The sequence below is a fragment of the Girardinichthys multiradiatus genome, chromosome 18 (genome assembly GCF_021462225.1).
Source record: "Girardinichthys multiradiatus isolate DD_20200921_A chromosome 18, DD_fGirMul_XY1, whole genome shotgun sequence".
NCBI lineage: Eukaryota > Metazoa > Chordata > Actinopteri > Cyprinodontiformes > Goodeidae > Girardinichthys > Girardinichthys multiradiatus.
This window is the reverse complement of record NC_061810.1, coordinates 25715711-25732275: the sequence shown is the minus strand read 5'-3', so window position 1 is coordinate 25732275 and position 16565 is coordinate 25715711. Positions and strand designations below refer to the sequence as shown.

At 37.2% G+C, this 16565-nt stretch overlaps 1 protein-coding gene across 1 annotated transcript in view; it reads left to right on the top strand.

Moving 5' to 3' along the window:
* Nucleotides 1-477: 477 nt before the first annotated feature.
* LOC124884138 (cGMP-inhibited 3',5'-cyclic phosphodiesterase A-like) overlaps nt 478-16565 on the top strand; it is a 115177-nt gene continuing 99089 nt past the window's right edge. Inside the window, exon 1 of the mRNA XM_047391833.1 lies at nt 478-3897. Within this exon, the coding sequence (XP_047247789.1) occupies nt 3001-3897 (897 nt within the window). The 5' untranslated portion in view covers nt 478-3000. The remainder of the gene's footprint in view (nt 3898-16565) is intronic.

Sequence of the window (16565 nt, the reverse complement as noted above, 5' to 3'; positions counted from 1 at the left end):
AAATAAATTGTCCTACTGCTGCTGCCATAAGCAACTCAATAAAGATAGCAAATTAGAAACTATGACACAATCTCATATTTTGCATCATGTTTACAAGCTTTGATTGACCCTAAAGCAGATAACCATGAGAGACAAAGATTGTTTGAAGGATTTACTGAGCAGTATTTTTTTGGTAAAGAGGTGCAGATGGATTTCTACGGAGGGGAGCACAGGAGTTAAAAAATGGCGAAAAAGGTAGGTGTACGATAGAAGCTGGATTGAGTCTTAATTGGTGCTGTAAAGGTGAGGTCCTAGAAAGGGGTGCTGAGGTTCCGGAAATACTGTTTTTGCTGCCGAAGTTTGTGGTTATTGTTCTTTACTTTGCAACTATTGTTGTTGATCTCTCTGGTGCAGGAAGGCGAAGACAGGCAGGTGGACACAAACAGGACTCCCGAGCAGGTGAGAGAGGTATTTAGAATGAGTTCCAGATGAAAAATCAAACCCTTGATCAGAACATGAGAACATCTATTTAATAAAACTCAGTCACAAATGTATCATTGGTAAAGCATTAGGACTCACCTATATATGCTCTACTCCAAGAGCCTCCAGTCATCTACTCTTTCAGACAAAAAAATACAAGTACAATTTCAGTTAAAGACAACACAAATATATTACATGCAAATGCACATCTGTGAATGTTCAAGAAGCTGCACAAAATCACACAATGCAACTAAGCTCACCAAAAGACTTGCTAATGATTTATGAAACTGTTATTTTACTTCCTCCAAACAGCCAAAGAAGTGTGTCTGGACAATTTCTCTCAGGGAAAATGACACAAAGATGTTATTATCATTGCTACCTTTGCCAAATGTGATTCACAGCACATTAAAGTCAAGACTGAACCTGGTTTATTACATATTTCTGTACACAGCTACATGACCGTGTTTCAACTGACATTTAGTGAGGGCACAATAATAGTCATAAATGGGATGTGGGGAGTTTACAAGATTGTAAAGCAGGATAGAGTAAATCCAACAGACGACTTTTTGGCCTCTTGCATGTTAAACTGCCCTAAAAATAGCAATAAATAGTCAGTGATTTATACGTTTATAGCACTTGACCTATTATTCTGACTCAAGTTACATAAGAACGCAATACACAATAACACTCCCCCTATGCTACAACCCCTCTAATATGAAACAAATGTGATTTTGTTTGCACTTTCCTGGTGTCTTAGTAGTCCCATGTTAGACAGATTCTTTTGACTTTCATCCCCAACAAATCAGAGATAATCCAGCAGTTGTAGTGCTTTTTGTTTTTTAAAAAGAAGGTATTTATTTGTCTTTTGTGAAATATTAATAGGTCAGAAAGAGATGACAGACTTGATTGCAAGGGCCTCTTTACAATCCTTTCAAAAATGTAGGGCAAGCGAGGTAACACTGCTAACTTGATTTTCATTCTGCCACAAAAAAAAAAAGAAAAAGGATGATGTGATTTAAGACTTTAACCCAAAAAGAAATCTTTGACACCATATCGACATATTTAATGCTAAAGGCTCAGAAAAGGGCTCTTCTTTGATGGTTTGTGCTTTTTCTTTTTTGGTGTGTTTATGTTTTGAACTTTTTCGTAAAAATTACTGATGAAAAAGATACTTAAGCAGGAATAAATGCAAACAAAACATTAGATGCTATGTTTCTTAGTGTAGGACTTTTTCTTTACTAAATAACTGTATTCAAATAAATGATTGTATTTTTCAAAATTTATAAATGTAGGGGTTGTCATCCATCTTTACCATGATGGGTGCTTGGGGCAAGTGGGTATATATGCTTATATGCAGGTCTCATAGAAATAACAATAAAAGACCATTAGGTAACGAACTATTCAAACATTTATTGCAATATTGTAAGTTTAGAGGTAAAATTGCTACTTGATTTAGCTGGTTTCCTCCTAACATTCTTTATGATAGCTTTGCAAACTAGCTCCAGTTTTGCACATCTAGAGACTATTTGTCTTTGCAAAGTAGCTCAAGTTCAATCAGATTGGAAGGAGAACATTTGTGTATAGTAATTTTCTAATCTTGTCCCAGATTCCAAATGTTGGTCTGGAGTTTGACTGGGATACTCCAACACATGGATGTGCTTTAATATAAACCCTTCCTGTTTAAAACTACTTCACTATATCCCTGACCTGACTGCTGTGTTCTTAAGTCTTCGTGATGTTATTTGTTAACTAATGTTTTCTGAAAAACATTCGTGGTCCTCTCAAAACATTTATATTGAGAACAAATACACACAGGGGAACTTTGTTCATTAATAGGGTGGCTTCTTTACGCAGTTACACTGGATTTCATCTATCAGCGTACCGTTTTTATTCATGGCCTTTTGACCTTTCACTGAAGTACACTACTGTTTAAAGTAAAGTGACGAGTATAACAGACACTTTTGGGGCCCTCTCCCTTTACTGCTCTCCGTTCATAAAATGTATCTCAGGATTATTATAGTTAATTGCCATAATCAGACCGCTCCATCTTCCAGAACAAGCCGGGCAATCTTTATGAAAACATGGCATACATCCACTGCGAACTGAGTCACATCCAGGGCAGACTGCAGCCTGCAGACTGAGCAGGGCTGAAACGTGATGGAGTAATCACAGGAGCGGCACAAAATAGGGGATAATGTCTGGTGGGTGGGGAGAGAAGAGAAGGAGAGAGAGAGGCTGAGGTAAAGAGGTTGCTGTGTGGAGGAGCTGGGGTAGTGGCCTAGATGTGTGAAACGCCGGGGTTTGCTTTTTTGTTCACTGCTTGACTTCCAGGGGTAACTCTGAATGAAATAGGGAAGTTATAAGCCATAAAACTAAGAAAGGTTGTGCAAACACGAGTTTAATCATTTAAAACGTAATGGGACAAGCATCAGTGACCAGTGTGTGCACAGATGAACATGGAACATGTGAATGAAACACTCACACTGAAAGTAAATCTATTATATCCCTGGACAAGCATCCTCACAAGCTTCAGTGATAAAGATGTCCTTAGAGGCAGAGAGCGACAGAGGTTCATCAGGAGGCGCTCGAAAAAAACATCCCCGGGCAGCGTTGGAGCGTGGCTGCTACGTGAAGACATGTGTCACTCCGCTGCACCGGGACGAGCGAAGCCAGTCGTGGCCGAGACTCACCGCGACATGGTCTTGCAGAAGAGTGTCCTCTGCTGTCTGCGTCGCCTCCATCTCCGCTCTCCTCGCTCTGCTGCTCAGATTGGTCGAGTGGGATGCAGGCAGCAGCGGAAATAGTAGCTGCGTCGGCTCTCGTTTCCACTCAGCGGCGGGCTACGCGGTGGAGCTGCTTTTCACTGCGTGTCACTGCGTCTCGCCTGTTTTTACACTTGTATGTGCCTTCTTCTGGCTCTGGCTCTGCTTGATTCGCTGCGGGCTGCTGATCCGGAGTGCGCTCTTCTTGTTAGCGGTGTGCCACCTGGGCGAAGCCGCGGCGCAATCGCTGCTGAGCGGCGCGGAGGAGTTGTCCCTGACCGCAACCCTGGTAGTCCTCGGCTGCTTGGGCGGCGGGGCTTTGCTGGTCGTCCGGTCGGGACAGGGAGTGTCCATCCTCGTCTTCATTAGCGTCATCAGGGCCGTGTCCCTTCTCACTCTGAGCAGGGTCCGGGCCAGTTGGAGACCCTACCTGGCCTACCTGCTGGGACTGTTGGGGGTTTTGCTTGCGAGTTATGCTGACCGGCTTTTGCCGGCCTCAGGGACCAGCGGGACGGGGTGCTGTGGCTCTGTGACCGGGGCGAAGGAGGAGGACATCCCTGTCTTCAAAAGGAGACGGAGGTCCAGCTCCACAGCGGCCTCGGAGATGATGGCTCACAGTCAGAGCAACAGCAAGTCCCACCGCAGGACTTCGCTGCCCTGCATTCCGCGGGACCAGGTGAGACATGTCCAACTTTGGACATCTGTATTTGATCACGTAGGGATTTTTGTTGCTGCTTATGATCTTTTATAACCTCTAAGCCCGGGGTGCTTTTTGCTTTCTCCGGTGGCATGTGTGGCAGCTTTACACGGCTTCATCTCAGTAGCTGCATCGGGACAAGTGGAATAAAAGACTGCAAAACAAAGCAATGTCATTATGGTGATGATCGTGAATGTTTGCTTTGTAGGCCGTCATCTAGGCCTATATTCTCTGACCGACTGCATTAAGGAAGACAAACAGAAAGAAGTTAACCAATAAAATATCCGCCAACATTTACAAATGAGGTGCATAAATGTAGAAAATGTGTTAAATTACATACCATAGATGAGATTGTCCACATTTTCAACAGAGTTTTAATACCTATGTACATGTGGATGTTAGTAAAGTCAAATATAAGCCAAAAGTTATTTAATTCAAAAAGTGAACTTCTATATCATATTTAATATGCATATCAATTATTTTAAGCATATGTTTGTTATTTATGATAATTAGAGGTTACAGCTTTTGAAGTCACAATTTTTAGTTTCTCAGAAAATCATGACATCAATAAAAAATAATTTGGCATACCGAAAAGTATGTCTATGTTCCTAATAGTTTATGCAGTCAGTACTTACCTATTATGTATGCATTACTGTATCTGTGCTCTTTGGCATGGTGGTGATCAGCCTGTGGCACTGTTGCTTTTAAAGTGGCCTTCAGCCCTGTCAAGGCCACAGTTATCCGTGCTCCTTGAGAACCTTTTTCTGCCACACTTTTTTCTTCTACTCAACTTTCCAATGATATGCTTGGTGGAATGTCCCCCGGAGATTGATTTTATAGTCCATAACATAACATTTCTATATTAAAAATAATTTTGGATTGGGCGTATATAATATTGTAATTTTCTGAGAAACATTTTGTTTTGTTTCCATTGGTTTCAGTTTAAATTATTAAATTTAACTAAAATAAAAGCTTGTAGTATATCTCTGTGTTCACTGAGTTTATTTAATGAACTTTTCAATCATATCCTATTGTACTGAGCTGCCTCTATAGATGTGAAGCAACTCTGCGTAAAAAATTGGCAACATATGTCCCCAAGACGTGCTGTATAATTAGATTTGATTTTCTTAATGCATAGGTCATAGCTGATATGGGATGTATTTAGTCAACCCAAGTGGCTCCCATCCAAGTAGCCCATTGTGAGGCTACACCCTGAGCCTGAGCAAAAATCATATGGGGCCCAAATACAAAGTTATATAATTCCTGTGTAGGAATTATGTAACTTTACCAGTTGAAACACTAAGGGGCCTCCAGAAAGTTTTGTAGAGGTTGCCAGATTGGAACCACTAATAATCTTTAGGTTGCACAGCAAAAGTAATAACAGAATTTCAGGAGTTTTAGTCTATTCAATTCAATTCATTTTATTTATATAGCGCCAATTCACTTGTTGTCTCAGGGCACTTCACAAAAGTCAAGTACATATGATCCAATTAATCCTAACCATTGAACATTGCAGTCAGATTCAGTTATTTATTCAAATTGGATAAAAAGTTTTTCTGTCTAAGGAAACCCAGCAGATTGCATCCAGTCAGTGACTTGCAGCATTCACTCCTCCTGGATGAGCATGTAGAGATAGTGGACAGTCACTGGCATTGACTTTGCAGCAATCCCTCATACTGAGCATGCATGTAGCGACAGTGGAGAGGAAAAACTCCCTTTTAACAGGAAGAAACCTCCAGCAGAACCAGGCTCAGTGTGAGCGGCCATCTGCCACGACCGACTGGGGGTTTGAGAGAACAGAGCAGAGACACAAAGAGAACAAAGAAGCACTGATCTAGGAGTACTTTCTATGGGAAGGAAAAGTATATGTTAATGGATGTAGCTCTTTTAGTCGTTTCACCTAGAAAGAAAGAACAGACAAACTTTGAACCAAGAGTCTGAAAGAGAGCACATAGAGTTAGTTACAGTAAAAGCTCAGTCAATTGCTATATCTAGGAGAGAGAAAGGGTTAAACACTAAAAGACAGGGCCATGTGGATCATCGGTAGAGGGTGAGCATTAAGTTGTTGCCAGCAGAAGCTCGGACGATTCCCCTCTCCAGAAAGGTGTCACAGGTAGACACAGAGTCAGGCCAGGTGTAGCTTCTAGGAAGAGAAAAGAGAGAGAACAAAGTTAAAAGATGAAATAACAGCAAATAATGCAAAATTGGAGAGTAGTGTGAGAATGTAGCGAAGAGGGTGAAAGTGGTCATTATGTCCTCCCGCAGCCTAAGCCGATAGCAGCATAACTACAGAGATAGCTCAGAATAACATAAGCCACTCTAACTATAAGCTTTATCAAAAAGGAAAGTTTTAAGCCTAGCCTTAAAAGTAGACAGGGTGTCTGCCTCACGGACTAAAACTGGGAGCTGGTTCCACAGGAGAGGAGCCTGATAACTAAAGGATCTGCCTCCCATTCTACTTCTAGAGACTCTAGGAACCACCAGTAAACCTGCAGTCTGAGAACGAAGTGCTCTGTTAGGAACATATGGACCAATCAGATCTCTGATGTATGATGGAGCTAAATCATTAAGGGCTTTATATGTGAGGAGGAGAATTTTAAATTCTATTCTAAATTTAACAGGGAGCCAATGAAGGGAAGCTAAAATAAGAGAAATATGATCTCTCTTTTTAATTTTCATCAGAACTCTTGCTGCAGCATTCTGAATCAGCTGAAGGCTTTTAACTCCATTTTGTGGACATACTGATAGTAACGAATTACAATAGTCCAGCATTGAAGTAACAAATGCATGGACTAGTTTTTCAGCGTCACTCCTGGATAGGATGTTTCTAATTTTGGCAATGTTCCGGAGATGAAAGAAGGAAATCCTAGAAACCTGTTTAATATGGGATTTAAATGACATGTCCTGGTCAAAAATAACACCAAGGTTTTTTACTTTATTATCAGAGGTCAATTTAATGCCATCCAGGTTAAGTGATTGACTAAGCAGTTTCTTTTTTAAAGACTCCGGTCTAGTATGCGGCTATGACAGAAGTTAAATTTTAGGTGCAATTAAAACAAAGTTTTTTTAAGCAACCTTATAGTTACTGTGTTCATGTTTCAGAGTGCCAGTATACCAAAAAAAAAAAAAAAACAGCCAATTGTATTTGTTAAAACATTCTTTTCAAATTATAAAAACAAATAAAAAATAGTATAGTTCAACTGAAGCCTGTCCTTTGCTCTCTTAAATTCATGCATAAAAATACTGTCCATCAGGGGCTCAGGTGGTTCAGGTGGTTTGTTTTGGTACCAGTGGGTTGTCGGCTTGAACCCCTACTCCGTAGTCCCACTGACAGTGTGTGAAAATGTGGATAAATGGGTGGATGACTGATTGTACTGTGAAGCGCTTTGGAGTCCTCAGACTTGATAAAGCTGTTTTTAGAAAAATGATTATGTGTTTTGTTATGGGAAAAAAGTTGTCCAATCCAACCTGGCTCTGTGTGAAAATATAACAGCCTCTTAAACCTTTCAACATCCATCGAGCATTTTTACATTACTGTGCACAAATGTTGGGCCACTCTTCCTTGCAAAATTGTTTCGATTCAGGCCAGCTGTTTATGGTCATGCCACAATACCTCATTTGAATTTAAGCTTAGACTTTGACTTGGTCACTTTAAAGCCTTTGATTTATTTTATCCACTTAGAGGTGGACTTGATGGTGTGCTTTCAGTTTACTGTACTGCTGCGTAATAATTGTGAGCTTCTTCAAGAATTTCTGTTAGAGAGCAGAATTCATTAATTATGACAAGGATCTAAATAACAAAAGTAGCCATGGAACATCACACTACCACCACCATGTTTGACTGTCAGTGGGATGTTGTTTTTCTGAAATGCTATGCAAGGCCCTGCATGACATCTATACATTGTAAATGGGATTTTTTCCCCCGTTTCTATTAACACATATACATAAAAATGTTTTAATTACAATGACAAGGGCTGGACAGAGCACAGACCTAGAAATGGAGGAAAACAACTGTGGAACTGCGTGTTGCATTTCTGTTCTGCATATTTGTGCCTTTATTACAGTTGTAATATCATCATTAGGATGAAGTGCAGCTCATTTAACACAGATTTCGTGACATTCTATTTATAATTTTGGATCCCCGTCAAAGAATGCGTACTGCAAGCCGAAGGAGACAGCTTGCTCTGTTTACCACTTTTCTTTGTTTTGTTCACCTGTGGATAATTGCTCAAAAGTGTGGTCACTGATATCTTAAACCCTTACTATTGCTTTTTTTACCATTTGTAAATTGATAAATATGTATTTGAATTCCTTTTTAGATTATTTTTAAAGATATATTAGCCTACTTTGTGTTTTCAAATAGATTCTACTTATGTGATTTCTTGACGTTGACATAAATCAGGTCCCACTGTGCCCTGAGCTCATCATCCCAAAATCAGTTTTGAAGGTTAATTCATGATTTAACAATTGTTGGAGAGGTTCTTCTTGACAAAAGAAATAATGATTTTAAAATTGCAGTTTGTATTTGCTTAGGTTATCCTTGCATGAAATTAATTAATTTTTCTTCCGAACCATTAATGTATGACAAAAAATAAAGGCAGAAGAGTTCTGTAAGGGGGCAAATACTTGAGTAATATGACTGTATTCAGTCATATTACAACCCATATAAATGGGTTGATTATGACAACTCAAGGCCAATAGGCCTTGAGTTGTCATAATCCCAAAATCTCAAACTGGACACAATACTAAGAAAATTACTTTAATACAATTTTTGAAACTGTGACAGCCATTCCTTAAAGCAAGGTTTTTTTTTCTAATAAAGAGCAGAGAAATACAAAAAAATACTGTATGACAATCTTTTCATGTCTTATTTAGGGAAAAACCAATATGTAGAAGGCAATTCAGCACATGCAAAAAAAATTATTTAGAGGTAAAAGTATTAACCATAAATTTAGTTATGCATTGACTGTTATTTTGACTTTATTATAATGTATAATTTTAGTAGGGGTGTCAGTGAACTCCCATTTTCCTGTCACAACTAAATTTTCCCACAGAGGAACAAAAGAATGATTATTCCAATGTAAATATTTTTTTTTTTACCATGTCAAAGTTTATCTGATGCACACAAATATTTTTTACCATGTAGACTAGAATAATAGGGCAGAATGCCTCTGAACAATAATTTTGCCTTTGCTGTGTTGGCTAAAAAGGGGCGCAAATTGATTGTTCAGGTGAGCCTTTGTGGGAAGGGGAGGGGCTGATTATCTGCAGCACTGTTGTTTGAAGCTGTGGGCCCACTTGCAGAGATGAAAATGGCTCTGTTTGAAGGGATTTTGATGCAAATGAGTATCTTTAAAGATGTTTTTTTAAGTATTGATTAACTGAATCAGCATCTTCCTATAACTCCTAATCAAAATGTTAGGATTTGTCACCAAATGAAGTTCAAAATGTAGGAATTTTGTCATTATTGAACATTATCTGTACAAACTTCATTACAACGTAATAATTATAATAAATAAAATGTAATACTGTCGAGAATTCTTTTTTATAGTGTGCTGTTCTTGTCCTTTTTTGTTGTTGGGTTCTAAAATTCATCATCCACATACTGGTGTTTATATATAACTTTGGAGTTTTTTTAACTTCATGCTGTGCGCTTTGTTTGTGTTGCTAATAAACAAATGGAGGGTTCATTCCTCCTGTCAAGGTTTCGAGTGCACATGACTGTGTGCATGTGCATTCATAGGTGTGAAGTGAGATGTTAAGTGACACTATTTTGATAGACTCAGGCTATCCTGGTTGCTCTACTGTGATGTCCAGACTTCAGACCTTCAGAGAACTTCAAAAGGGTGGGCGATAAGATATGGTTTGTTATTTATTGTGTTGTTATTTACAACTTCTATTCAATCTTCTTAGGCCAATGTATGTCATTGCTTAAAAGCCCCAGAAACATAAATACTGCTCCTAATAAAACAGACCTATTTTGAAGTAAGCCACATCAGGACACCAGTTACATAAAGAAGTGTGATTCTTTTCATTAAACTACAAACAGTAATGGCATTTAAGCAAATTTATTTATTTATTTTCACTGACGCTCTCATGGAATAAACAGTGGGGAAAATTGCAAACACAAAATTCCAACAATGCAGTCAGCTTTGGGGCTTTTCAAACATCATTAATTGGAATGTATTATCTCATGATAAATTCAAATTTGTTTCATGATAAGAAATTCTTAACAATAGCGTTAAACGCTGCGATGAATGTCTATCTTGCTGTATGAATGCAAACAGTGCAATATGTTTAAATTTAGGGCAAATGGTGAGGCATTGGTTTTTGGCTGACAACCTGGATTGAATGTAGATGTTTACAATGTTTTCATGGGAATTAACTTCACGTAAACATATTATGGAAATTTCACTACACTTGAAATATCCTAATGATTTTTCACTGTAAATTTGTGTTTCTTATGTTTAAAATGGTTTTAATGAATTATACATTTTTACTAAAACAAACGTATATTTGGCAGCTGTGACACCTAATGATCATGTTTTCCAACTTTCATTGCTTGTGCTTCTTCCCACATTGAATATACAATGTGGGAAGAAGCACAATGTACAAATACCTCAATATATTTTTAAGCTGTTTGCTTTGATGTCATGGATTCATAATTAATCATAATTGTGTTTGTTCAAAAGTTGGACATCTATTATGAGTGCATGTGACCTATTATTGCCGTACAGAACTGGTGTCACATCTAGTCCCTTTTGTGATCTTTGTTCTCTGTATAACCCAGGAAAGTGGGATATGTTTTAAAGTGAAAGTGTATTTGATTAAAACCTATTCAACATATTCTATTTAAGAAAGATCATATTCAGGTCAGATCTTAAGAATGACAGATGCTTGCTTCCCATTTAACTGTTTATGTTGTACCTTTCCTACAAAAAAGTCCCACTGCCTGCTCAGGGAGCCCTCCTACTGTTGGACATGAGCTTATATCGAAATGGAGAATAATTACATTCTGATCTGGTGTCAGATTTAAATCCGTCACCACATGGGGAAAAGTGTGTTAAGATATCTTAATGTTTGATTAGCAAGAAGGGAGAAACAAGATGGAGCAGATAAAGAACATGTAGTAAAACTGGTAAATTATTTTCTTTTTTATATTTTATCCTGTTTTAAGATGTTACCTAATTTTTTTTTCACATAAAAGTTGTCCAACCAATTGGATGGATGCAATTTCAACAATTTAATAGAATATTTCTGGCGTAGAATTAGAGCATGCGACCCATTTAGTCCTCGACACAGCTGTCCCTGGTTTGAGTACCGCCCCAGGAGACCTGTTCTGCACGTCTTCCCTGTCTCTCCACCATTTCCTGTTTGTCTGCTATCGAAAAATAGCAAAAAGAAAGCCGACTAGTGCAGCAAAAAAAAAAAAAAAAATAAAATCTGTAAGTTATTACATACATGATGAGATCTATCTATCTATCTATCTATCTATATATATATATATATATATATTTATAATTCATACATTTTGTAATTTAAGTACCTCTTCGGTGTGTCTGGCTTTGAGTTGGTTGCTCTGATGTTCCTTGTCAATTGCTTGGACAACATTTTGACAAAATTTCATCTTACATTTCAACACTTGGTGCTTTGCTTCAAATGTTCTTTGCTATAGACCTCCATATGAACGAGGCCTGATCCTCAACTGAGCAGGTCACATTCCACAACCATGGAGCAGCAGCAGCCAAAGTACAGCCAGTCCTTCACTGAAACACTACATAAATAAGTCTAAACTCTTTGAGTGAAAAGCTCAGTATTGTTAGATCACGTTCAGAAATTCACCCGTTTCTCTGCATTCATCTTTTTACAATAAATACAATTTTATTTCGGTCTGCTTTTTCTAAATTGCAGAACTTATATCACCATTACACTTAAAAAACAGCAGTATGATGGATTCCTTTCATTCACTGCTTCTGCTCACTGCGCCACAGAGGGGTTGGTGCCTATTCCCAGCAGTCATTGGCTAGGGCAAGGAGAGGCAGGGCAACGTGAAGACAAAACAACCACACACACTCAAGAGCAATTTAGAGTAACCGATTAACATAACAGAGGGTGGAAGCCAGGGTATCTAGATAGAACCAATACATACAAACATGCAACTTAATCCATGTTCGATCCCAATGAGCAAAACATTTTATATGTACCACATTCTGCAAACTGTGCTGTAAATATTTTTTACATATTTAAAACCCAAGTTGCTTTAAGGTCAGTCTCTCTTAATGCTAAGATATTGATAACTTCCCTTCCAGATGTCAAAACCACAAAATATTTTCTTTGACTTATGGTAATAAGCAGGGGCAATGCCCTTTTAGTTATTTTAGTGGAATATACTGTATGTTGTGCAAACGATAATTGTGAGTCAGTTACTGATGAAGCTTCTCAGCACTTTTAGATGTTCAAGTTTTCAAATTCATCATAAAAAGAAATTCCTGCAGATTTGAGCATAACTTTTAATATATGTTGGTGTACCAGAAAACATGTGATACATGGATCTAAATGTGAGGAAATGAGACATATTTGGATGAAAAGCAAACCTGTATCACATGTGCTGTTTTGATACATCTCCATTTTGTATAACCCATGTGTATTTATTTGAAAGGTGAGGAATTTAAGGTGTTGTACATGGTTGGTACATGATTTATTGGAGTCACAGTCTTTTTTTTTTTTTTTTTTTCCATATTTAAAGGATAGCCGACCGTCAATTTTTAAAGCACATTTTATTTAAGTTAGTTATTTTAGTTAGTCTTGGCTAAAATGTAACTTAGTTTTACACACAATCTAGTCATCTGTAGTCATTTCAGTTTTTGTCTAGTTTAAGTTGATGTAATCTTTTTTACATCTCAAAATAAATTTACTGCAAATGTAATAAATTTTAATATGAATTCATAGATTAATAAATTTCTTAGGTTTTACAGAAAAAAAATATTTCTTTACACCTACTGGGAAAATATGTATCCTTAGATGGAACCAACCACAATGTACATTTTGAAATTCACAGATATAGATTAACTTTAGTTATTTAAAACAAATGTATTATGATTTGCTTTTTTAATGAAGTACCGAAAACTAAGTAATAAATAAGATTATATGCAAAAATTAAATCTCACTATTTATTTTTAAACTAGTTTCATCATTCCAAACAGCGAAAATTAGATCTGATTTGATTTTATGTCCTTGCCAGTCTGTTTTCATGTTTTTATCCAGAAAAAAGGGTTACTTATGAAAACTATGACAACCATTTTTGTCAACTAAATTACTCTGCAGACAATCTGGAGATTGAAGTTTAATGCTCTATAGTGCTCCAAGTTTTAACTAAATGTTTGCATGTAGGTTGCATTGACGTCAGTTGGAACCTATTCAAGCGTTCAGCAAGTTTAAGTTGTGTAAATCTTCTATAGTGCAGACAGAGCATCTGCATAAGTTACCATGAAAATCAAGTAATATTTCTATTGGGCCATTTATGTGACTTTTGATTAGCACTTACATAAACATGATGGTGCATACGTGCAGTATATGTGGTCTCTAAAAATATTGATTCAAATGCCAACATCAACACATCCAAAAATCTATGGAACCCTGACTTAGATAGTTATAGACAGTGTATGCTGCTGTTTTAAATGCAGAAGAAAGCAATTCTGGAGCATTATTTACTTATAGTTGTAAATCTTCCAATGCAACTAAAATGCAAAGCAGACAAGTAAAAGTGGAATGGGGGTATTACATTTTTTCTTGTCTCGGAACCATTGTTTGCAATTAAAATGTGATTAAAGAAAATACACTGATTTGGCAATCGTTGTGAGGCCCCAAATGCCTTGTTTGAAAAGAGTACACACACCTTTGAACATGTGATTACACACTGTCTTTACTTTCATTCTCTCTTCTGTGAGCTCTAAATGTTCACTCATCAGTTGTCTCACTCTTGATGCTTGGTTGTTCATTGCTAATTGGTATCTAGGGAACACTGAGTTAGTGCACTATCTGTACTATTAGAACGGCTCCATTACACATTCTGCCTCATCATGCCTGCAACAAAAATGATGACAAATTGAACTCAGAAGGGTGAAAGAAAACTAACTCTCAGCTGACCAGATGCAAAGGACATGATGTCCTCCTGTTGACTGTCCTCACTGTATAATGTGTAGGACCTGTAAACCGAACAGGGAAATTGATATGGGTCTCACAGAAACATAGGCATATTTCAAGTAACTATCTGAACATTAGCAATTGTCTACATTCTTATTCATTTTATTTTTAAAACCTTGGTTGATAGAATAGAGACAGTCAATGTACATAATTGCAAAGAACAGTACTGTGCAAAGGCTTTGTCTTTATGCTAAATATGATTGTCTTGTAACCTTTAAAATAGCCCTGAATCAGTTGGCCTTATCTTCAGACTTTCTTCAGACTGTCAAAGCTTTTATCTGGAGTTTGTCTCATTTTCTTTAAGAAATCTTCGGTTCAGTACCTGCCTGTTGGCATGCAAAATATATAGCTCATCCCTTTCCTGTGTTGCAGTGTCCTTTCTCCCTTGTCTGCTGTATCTAAGCACCTATGCATTATTAAGAATCATGTAAAGAAAAAAAAAAGATTATGTTAACTTAACTAAAATGTTCATGTTTGCTAAGAGTCATGATTATGAACTATAAATGAAAACTATGCTAAGCTGTGGCTCAACTGTTGTTCTGCCCTATCAAGATTTAAAATATCAAAGTGGGCACATGACGTGTGGCCTTGTTATGTTAGAGGTTATGTGTGAGATAATCTATCTATCTATCTATCTATCTATCTATCTATCTATCTATCTATCTATCTATCTATCTATCTATCTATCTATCTATCTATCAAAAACACACACACACACACACACACACACACACATACATGCATAAACAAAGTACATATGTGCTTTTGCTGCTTTTAATGAATGCAAGATTTTAGTATTTGATCTGAAAAACACCAATAAGAAATTCTGATTATTTAGAGTTCTCGCGTTTTACTTCAGATAAAATATATAGCACTAAAGAAGGACAATCCAGCAAAAAAAAAAAAGTCTTCCTGCTGAGAATATAAAAGACTTCAGTTAGGCTATCAGAAAAGTAAAGATCAATGTCTGAGTGGTTAACTTACATTTAGAAACAATAAAGTCACTGGATTCTTGTAGGAATAAACACCTTTGGTTAAAAAAGAAAAATAAGAAGAAACTGAGCTTACAATATTAAAGATACATGCAAAAAATTTGTAGAATTACAAAAACTTAAATGAAGGTATTTGTTAAAAACTCAAAAATTTGACATTGTTTTGAGGATCATATGTTCTCCTGGCGCTCTCTGGCTGACACAAACACACACAGTTATGGTACAGTTTATCTGTGCTGTGGATAATGAAGCTCTCCAGAGTGTAGTTGTACCTGAGAGAAGCGGGGTTTTCATCAAGCGCCGGCTGTGCAGTATTTATGAAGCAGGCTGGGGCAGACTGCCGAGCCGGAGGCAAGACAAGCACTCTGCTAATCTAAAAGCTGGAAAATAGCATTGGCTCAGTTTCATTGCTATATTTTTCCCTTTTCTCCTCCTATGAATGAAAAATAACATTTTAAACTTCTCTGTGGAGGCTTTCCTGAGTTTAATAAGAAGTTTTAAGCCAAAATAATACACACCTTTTAAGTTTTCATCAACCTTTTTTTCTCCGTAATGGTCATCAGGAATGAGAGGAGAAGTTTTGTCTTTTTTCCAAAAGTGTCATTAGATTGGGGTTTTGGGTTTTGTAGATATATATGAGTTGTATATGTTTTAGGTCACACTTATTTCAGAAGATTTATTTGCAGAAAATATAACAAGCCCAGTTTGTGGAACATAGTGGCAAACGTTTAATATCCAAAAGCATATACATAGGTTTCAATTAAAGGTAACAAAGGGTGCTGTGTCTGTTTAAAAATGAACAGCAGAAGAATGGAGGCAGATTTTAAAACAGAAACATGTGCTCTAAAATCTATTTAAGGGGAAGGCCCACATTCTCTCACTGACGCATATACTTTTCCAGGGAGACACACAACCTGCTCCACTCGCCTGATCTGTCTCACTTGGAATAGTGTCTAGGCCTAATATATCTCTTCCAAGATGAAGGAGGAGTTTGTTCTTTGTTTCTGATGGATAGAGCTGCAAAGGTTTTTAACGTTTGGGTGTTTGCCAGAATAAGAAATTGCCTACGTAGCCTGGAAAAGTATAGAATTTGATTTAAGTATTTCCCAAGTGTGGATAATTATGGAAAAATAAAATATTTATATTAAAACATATTTGGATTTGTAAAATGTTTTTCATCCATCCATCATTCCAACATCAAAGCCTGACCTCAATAGAAATTTATTTTGTAGCTTAATTGTGAACCTTTGCATTTATCCTTTAAAAATGGATCAAAATTGGACAGAGAAACCTGCTAATCTGATTGCTGAAAAGTGGATATTATATGGAAATATAGTCCTCATCACAGTATTAGTGTGTGCAGTATTCTGCATGCATTTATTCTCTGCATGCAAATTATAGATTTGGCCATGATGCTCAAATATCACGTAGACTTTGGTGGCTGTGGTTCAT